The following is an 8859-nucleotide window of genomic DNA, read 5'->3' on the forward strand; positions in this document are numbered from 1 at the left end:
TTTAAGTTTAGTGGGTATCTGGCATATAAGTGAGGTGTACAAAATTATGAGGGGAATAGATAGAGTGGACAGGATAAAATTGTTTCCCTTGGTGGAGAATTCTAGAACCAGGAGACATAGATTCAAGATAAGTGGCAGAAGGTGTAGGGGGGACATGAGGAAGAACCTTTTTTACGCAGAGAGTAGTGGGTGTCTGGAATTCGCTGCCCAAGTTGGTGGTAGAGGTAGAAACTCTAAACTCTTTTAAAAATTACCTGGATCTGCACCTTAAGTGCTGTAAGCTGCAGGGCTATGGGCCGGGTGCAGGAAGGTGGGATTAGAAAGGGCACCTGGGTGTCCTCGGGTTGGCAAGGACAGGATGGGCCGAATGGCCTCTTTTGTGCTGTAACTTTTCTATGGTTCTAAGTACCACAACTTTATGTCATTCCATGTATTTGAATACTGAACCTCTCAACGAGGCACTGGTGTAGCGGAAAGCAGAGAAACTCAGACAACAGCTTCCTGATTTCTGTAATTAACTGTACACGTGCAGACACGAAGTTGATCTCTGATTTTATCTTTAATAATGGTGACATTATTGGCCTTACTATTATTTTTACCCCAAAGTTCAGGTCAATAATATTTTGATGCAAATAATTTGGTTATTAATTGATTTTAAGGACTACTTCCATAGAAGAAAATAAAAACAAAAGTATCCTAAATTGTGACAGTAAAGTATGATTATAGCTTAACCACACACTCTGATATTGATAGGCCACTTACACTGGTGGTTTCAAAGCATATGGGACTTTTCTGTACTGAATGATAAACATCCATAGTTCTAAATCAGCAGGACATTACAACAGTGAGTGTAAAATCTACCAAAATTGTATTAGGCCTCCCACATGGATTCTTGGAATTACATATTCATTGCAAGCTCCAGGCCCAGTAAGGCTGTCCATGGAGCTTGTAAAGTGGCAAGGAAATAATGCACAACTGCGGCTCCTGGAGGCTGCAGCTGCTACTTAAAGGGCAGGTTATTTTTCACTAGACAGAGAAGAAACGGCTGAAGAAAGGAGCAGCTCAGAATTTTGCATGACTGTTTGGGGTTTCTCTTAAATGGAATGCAATGAAGGAGAGCTGTTTTCACTAGGGTGCCCTCCAGCCAGAAGAAACACGCTGGTAGTAGTGCATCTCCAACATCCAGGGAATCTGGCGCAGATGGGCAAAAGGTTAACAGCTTCATTAGATCTGTCAAGGTTAGCCAGCCTTGTAAGTGAGCAAAGTATGCAGGCCACCCTGTTAAATTCTGACTCAGGCTGCATACGAGACTCTTTCTATGCTTAACATATAGGCCTATACAGCAATGAGGCAGTATAACTGCCAATTCAAATTATAACTGTGCTCATGTGGCCATTTGGAAAAGTGCCTCACAGAGCAAGCTTCCCACAAGAAGGGTGATCACTTCACCTTACATTTTTAGTGCTATTTATATAGTAAAGCTAGAGGACTTTGTTCTAGCCAGTTGTTGGACCACTTAATTCTTCTTTCAGGGGTAGCCTAGTGTAATAACATGACTAGATTGATACCTCATTCTAAGGCATGCGTGACCCTGCTCCTGCCATTCCTTTGTTTCACATGAAGCTTGAGATTTAATGCCATCCTGAGCCAAGCCCTTCTGACTGTATACCATTGTGCTCCCATCTATGGTGGGTATGAGATGTTGGCTCATAGATATGATTCTGAGAGACAACAACAATATGAGAGCACAAGGAGTGCAGTAGTTCAAGGAGAAGAGTCATCTACACCTTCTTGGGCAGCTAGGTACGAACAATAGTTTGCCTGTGTAAAATATACTTGTGACTTGCTTTATTCCTCCCCTGCTGCTCCTAGCTTGTAAAGAATTCCTGACAGTAAGAGATGAAGTGGAAGTGTTCTAATATTGTCCACTTTAATTTCTGTCTATAGGTTTGGATGTTATCCTAAATTTAATACTCACTTTGGTTACAAATTTGTGCAACTGGATCTATGAGAAGCAGCCTAGAATTGCAATATCCAAGCCACAAAATTTAATAAAACAAAAATATGGTCTCAGGTGGTTGTAATACCTAGGTGGTTGTGCCAACTTAAAATGACATATAATTAATTGCTTTTGATTCTGCTCATTTCTTCAAGTTACTTTTGGTGCATTGGGACCATATAGCTGATGCATATAATGGTTATTTTTCCAGCTGTTACAGATCATACCCAGGAACTGCCAGGCTTGCATTGTAGCTGTGCTGGATGGGTTGTGATTACACACTTTGCAATGGAAGTTGGAATTTAATTAAATAGCTTGTATTAAACTTTGTTCTTGGAGGAACCAAATAGTCCAGTGGCTGGTAATGTTCCCTTGACCTGTGTTCAACTCAAACTCAGACAGATTTAATTAAATTCTCTTATTTTTGACAGCTGTAATGGTTATCATATGAAATGGGTTTATTTAATTTAATCCAGTTCCCAGTAAACGTAAGCCTATTGCTCAAAGCTACCATAAAATTCAGACTGAAGTGGCAATGATCTATAAATCTTACTCAATCTGACCACAAGGATAGACAACAGACTAAAGAAGAAAGTCATACTGGGGTGTAAACTAGGATTCTACATCTGGTCTTAGGAGCCCAAATGTAAAATTCAATGGCAATTGTGCCTATACTTGTACCAGGCATTCAAGTGGCCCGATCAACGCTTTTTAAAGAGACCACTCCCAAAAAAAAAAGCACAGCATATTATCATTTTTATTTTCGTAGGCCCAGGAGAAGACAGAATGCTCTTCCTGGGACCATAAAAAATAAGTCTGGCCAGTGTCAGCGTGTTGGAGGCCTCCCATGGGGTCACTTTCCCCTCTTGGACCTCACCTGCCGGATTGCACGGTGTAGGAACCACTGGCTTCCTGCTGTCATCGACTGGCAATCTGGAGCAGGGTCCCATTTGGTGACGGCAGCTTGCCAGCGGCATTTCAACATTGCTCGCAGCTGAATTTGGCTTGATCCTCCACTGGCAGTGATTGGGTGTGCAGCCACTGCCCTGCTGGCTTTGTGCCCATCTTGGGCACAAGTCGAATTCCTCACCATTCATTTTTATTCAATTACCAGGCAAAATTCTTTTGAATTACACGGATCCTGCTGAATCAACAGCAGGAAAATGTCATGTTTCAGTTGTGAAATAAAAAAAATTCAGCGCTAGTTTTATCAACCAAATCAATTATTTTAAAAAGAAAACAAGTATCGATATTAGAAGTTAATAGTTGTTTCCTGACGCTGCTGTGTCAGTGGTTACTATTAAATCTTCTGCCACAGGAGATCCAGATAAAATTAACTTCCCACTAACTCTAAGTAGTCCACAGTCCAATCTACATACCAAAAGGCACAACAGATAAATGATCAGAACCATATATAGGTCTAAGCTGTGTAAATCTGAAGCACAAAGTACCCCAGAAAATCCTTATCTGACGAGTGGGTAGTTCTAAAAGTTACTTTCTTTTCATTCACAAAATATTCAGTGATTAAAAGGTCTGTGCTTTTAATTGTCTTTCAAAAGATTGTGAAATCTTTACAGCTCCATAAGACCTTAAGGCTTAGGAGCAGAAGGAGGCCATTCGGCCCATTGAGTCTGCTCTGCCATTCAGTGAGATCATGGCTGATCTGATAATCCTCAACTCCACTTTCCTGTCTTTTCCCTATAACCCTTGATTCCCTTACTGATTAAAAATCTGCTCATCTCAGCTTTGAATGTACTTAACGACCCAGCCTCTGCAGCCCTCTGCGGTAAAGAATTCCACAGATTGACTATCATGTGGGAGAAGAAATTCTTCATCATCTCTGTTTTAAATGGGTGCCCCCTTACTCTGAGATTATGCCCTCTGGTCCTAGACTCTCCCACAAGGAGGAACAAACTTTCAGCATCTACCACGACAAGCCCCCGAAGAATCTTGTGTGTTTCAATAAGGTCGCCTCTCATTCTTCTAAATTCCATTGAGTACAGGCCCAACCTACTCAACCTCTCCTCATAAGAAAATCCCTACATACCATGGATCAACCTAGTGAACCTTCTCTGGACTGCCTCCACTATCTTTCCTTAGATAAGGGGATCAAAATTGTTCACAGTATTCTAGGTGTGGCCTAACTAATTCCTTGTATAGTTTCAGCAAGGCTTCCCTATTTTTATACTCCTTTCCATTTGAAATAAAGGCCAAAAGCTCAGTCTGAGGCTCAAACAAAATAATGGAAGGGATATAATGAAAGATGCAAGGAACATAGAGTTTGAGTATTAATGGAATGTTAATGGTAGTGTTCATTTGCCACCTTTAAATGGATGATTTTCTGATTTTGCACTCACAGGGAGCGCATATTGAAAATTAGCACACATGCTGTGGATGATCTTTCAACCATTTAAATTAACGGTTAGAGAATTGTGTCCCAAAACCTATGGAATTTGCTACCCTGGATGAGACTCCCCACCAGTGCACAAAGTTGGAAAACTATCCCTGCATTCTCCGATAGCTGCACAGAACTTTTTTATTGCAGCCCACTTTTAGCTCGTTTGCTATCTAACTGTATTGATTGGTAACAATGCACATCTCAACAGAAAATACTTCCACAGAGAAAAAGTCACTTATTAAAATATAAGCAGTAGATGACCTAGTGTGACATCTTCTTGCTGAACAATCAGACCTAAATCACTATAAATTGATACTCTGACATTTTTCTGTTGTTAAAAATCAAGCATTGTACTTACAAACATAATGCGGGTAGGTATGTGGTCTGACTGCACAATGGGGTTTTTGTACAGCCAAATTTCTTCAGGCTGAATAACCCGCTGGAAGGGATCCAGAAATTCTGTGAAACTGTGGAGAAAAATGAGAAATAGGTTTATTTGAGTGGGGGGCGGGGGGGTGGGGGGGGGGAAGATTTTTTTCCTGTGGGAATAGCAATCTGAAGTGCCATTCTACTATATGTAAATATCTGGAAATATTTTACTTCATCTAGGATGATACTTATAGGGACAAGATAGATCTAATGTCAGGAGCGGGTCACTGCTTTAGATTTTTGGTCTTTGTGCGCTCAATTACCTTGCTTCTGCTTCGAATTTTCCCTCATTTCCTTCTTACACCGGGCATTGTAGCAATATAAAGGGCATGGAAGAAGCTCTAACAAATTACTCTGAGTGATCAGGTGGTGCCACACAAGAGTACTTTTCTTTAGTAATGTCCTTTAAGTCAACAAGGAACAAATGGTCTGTTTTCTTCTACATGGTTTTGACCTTTATTCTTTTCAGTAGGTCAGCATCTGGCAGATTTCATTTGTATAATGGAAACTAAGATCATAGCTACACTGCGGATTGTGGTTTGAAGGTGATACCTGGTTAGACTGACGACTGCCAGGAAACCTGAACAACATAGTCAATTTAGCAGCATTTTGGATTCTCGGTTCTCTGTTCCACTACCTGCGACTCCTGCTGCAGTTATACTGTGCGTGGTAGAATGCTGAAACACCGAGACTATACAGTCTCCCATTTAAACTCAATTTGTACTATTTTATAAAACAAATTATACATCAACACAAATATTTTTGGAAGGGGGTCCTGTACCAATCGTCCTACACTTCCCTAAAGTTGAAAGTTTAGTACTTAATCCAAATAGATTAATGGAAAATTACAATTTAGTAGCTCATTGATGAATTACAATGCTTATTCTATTATACAATATAGTTTTATTGACCAATATCTTTTTATTATAATGATGTCTCCCAGCTACAAATATGTGTGGATGAGTAACAGACTGATTGCCTTGTGTTTATCCATTTTGGGTATCATCTTGATCTTTTTGGTTTTGATTCATCCTGGTTAAAAAAAATTGATGTAAACAGGGAAAAGGGCAAAATGCCCTGTACCATTTTCTCTGCCTATCGTTACTCAATAGTTTAGCAAGGAGGTATTTTGTCTCACCAATAGATTGGTGCATTCGCAGTGATTCTGTTAACCTGCCACCCGTGACTCAAGCCCCAAGAGCAGAAGGAGCTTCAAGACAGATAGGTTGACAAAATGGAATGAATCCATTCCCTTCCTGAGATTTTGGCAAGTTGGCTTGATGGAGTTGGGCTTTATAAGCAAACCTTTATAAATGTTAAGGTGAAAAAGTATTTAACAAAGTATATAAACCAAAGTTCTTGGATGGAGCCTAGAAATTGCATTTATGGCTATAGAGATAGTAAAATCAAGAATGCCAATATCTATAAATGTTTCTCAGAACCTCAACTCAGTCTCAGTTCAATTGTAGCATTGCAAGTACTCAAAACAGCTTTGTAATGTAAAATAAAATTAGTTGCAGCTATTCTGTCTGTAAGTTATACAAAAGCAGATGAGATTCAGTGGCAGAAGTTCTGAAGCATAAGTCACACTGTCATTCAGGTCAGTGTCACTGTGAAGAAATGATTCACATGCCCATAGTAAAGAGGTACAGACCTTCAGCTGTCTCCTTGGATCTTCTGGCTTCTCACATGCCTATACCGCTTTAAATCTGCTTCCTGCAGCTTTCTCCCTTTAAGCTTGAAGCTTGGGACCTTCCTCTATGCTCCTGTCACTTCCACAGAACAGGACCTTTTCCAGATTTCTGCCCTTTGACTAGACTGTCCTCTTGGGACCTTTCTTGTTCCACTCCCCTGGGTTTAGGGGACTTTCTTCTTTAGCTTATTTGGGGAAACCTGTTTCCTCTGCACTTCCTTCTCCTGTCCAGCTTCTCCTGGCAGCTGGCTTCAACTTCAGTTTGGGACTTGCTATCTGTCCCTCTGCTAGGCTGCTTCTGCTGGTAACTGCTTCCATTTGAACCCAGACTATTTTTTCTGTCTCTGTGTATGTGTGTGTGTGTGTGTGTGTGTGTGTGTGTATATGTGTGTGGCCTCCCTCTCTGGACCCCTGTTGCTAAGTAACTGCATACTTTTTTCTCTACGCTGCTGGCTTTAACTCTCCTTCAAGAATCGTAAAAATCTCACTAGAAATGCAAGATATAGTTTTAAACCTGCTGTCCCCACTCAAAAATGAAACTAGATCCTAGGTTTCACCTTTTAACCCACGAATAGAAAAAAAATATAAATTGAACTTAAAGATATACCTTATTCCTAACACAGGGTAATGCTCTGCGGACCCAGGTTCGAATCTCACCGCAGCAAATGGTGGGATTTGAATTCAATAAAAAATCTAGAATTAAAAGTCTAATGATGATGACCATGAAGACATTGTCGATTGTCGTAAAAACCCATCTGGTTCACTAATGTCCTTACCTGGTCTGGCCTACATGTGATTCCAGACCCGCAGCAATGTGGTTGACTCTTAAATGCCCTCTGAACAAGTGGAATTAGGGATGGCAATAAATGCTGGCCTAGCCAGCGCCGCCCATATCCCATGAACGAATAATTTTTAAAAATGATTAACATTTGCAATTAGCTGGTATTTCCCCAACAGGTGCCCTACATATTTTAAAAATTAGCATTTTCTCAACATTTTCCGCGCATATAATATTGAAGATAGCAAAGAATTATTTTGATACTACAATGGCTTCTTATGGGGTCTTCCCTTCCCAAAGCCCATCTTCATGGCAATGTGAATCACATGGGCCTTGTATCCAGGTAGGAATGCTAATTAGCTATCCTTTAGACATCCAACTGCATTCTATCTTGGAATTAAATAGATGGTTTAAAGTATAACCAATTTATAAAACCTTACATTCCTAACACCTCCCTGTGAGACCTGGAGACTAACAGTCTATCCACAATCAGAACTGTTGTCCTGGTCATTGTTTACAGGTGTGAATATCTCACACCTTCTTCCGGTAAGACAGCCTGGGTCCCTCTTTAACCTTCCAAGCCAACAACCAAGCCACTCAATCTTATTGTCAGCTAGATTTCAGAACGGGTCACATGACCCTCTTCGTTACTCTATTTTACCCTAAATTAAAGAGACAGCCCCAAAACATAACAATCTTACAAACTTCATATTGTAACACTATCCACTTAACTGACCTTCCTCATCCCTGGAATCATTCTCATGAATCTTTTCTGCAACCTCTCTAATGCCTTCACATCCTTTCTAACATATGGTGCACACAATTTGCCATAATATGGCAGCTGAGGCCGAACCAGGGTTTTATACAGGTTTAACATGACTCCCTTACTTTTAAGCTCTATCAGAACGTCCAGGATCCTGTATGCTTTATGAACTGTTCTCTCAGCCTGCCCTGCCGTCTTCAATGATTTCTGCACATAATGTATGTCCCCACTTCCTTTAGAATTGGACCTCTTATTTTAAATTGCCTCTCCCTGTTCTACCTACCAAAATTAATCGCATCACACTTTTCTGCATTAAATTTCATCTGCCACTTATCCACCCATTCCATGAGCCTGCCTATGTCCTTTTGAAGTTCTACACAATCCTCCTCACACTTCACAATACTTTCAAGTTTTGTGTCATCTGAAAATTTTGAAATTGTGCTCTGTACACCTAAGTCATTAATATATATCTGGAAGAGCAGGGGACCCAATACTGATCCCCGCTGAATTCCATCATAAACCTTCCTCCAGTTGAAAAAACTGTTCACCACCTTGTACTCTGTTTCCTGTCACTTAGCCAATTTCATATCCATGCTGCTACTGACCGTTTTAGTCCATGGGCTCTAACTTTGCTGACAAACCACTTTATTACATGCTTTTTTGGAAGTCCATTTACACCACATGAACCACATTACCTCTATCGACCCTCTCTGTTACCTCATTAAAAAACTCAAGTTAGTTGAGCATGTTTTGGCATTAATAAATCTGTGCTGTTAATTGTTGTCTTGAAATTTTGTTT

At 40.3% G+C, this 8859-nt stretch overlaps 1 protein-coding gene across 1 annotated transcript in view; it reads right to left on the reverse strand.

The window, feature by feature from the left end:
* plpp4 (phospholipid phosphatase 4) overlaps positions 1-8859 on the reverse strand; it is a 253224-nt gene that overhangs the window by 192645 nt on the left and 51720 nt on the right. The window contains exon 2 of the mRNA XM_078564769.1: positions 4756-4864. Within this exon, the coding sequence (XP_078420895.1) occupies positions 4756-4864 (109 nt within the window). The remainder of the gene's footprint in view (positions 1-4755; positions 4865-8859) is intronic.

This window comes from Cetorhinus maximus, chromosome 20, assembly GCF_964194155.1.
Source record: "Cetorhinus maximus chromosome 20, sCetMax3.hap1.1, whole genome shotgun sequence".
Taxonomy (NCBI): domain Eukaryota; kingdom Metazoa; phylum Chordata; class Chondrichthyes; order Lamniformes; family Cetorhinidae; genus Cetorhinus; species Cetorhinus maximus.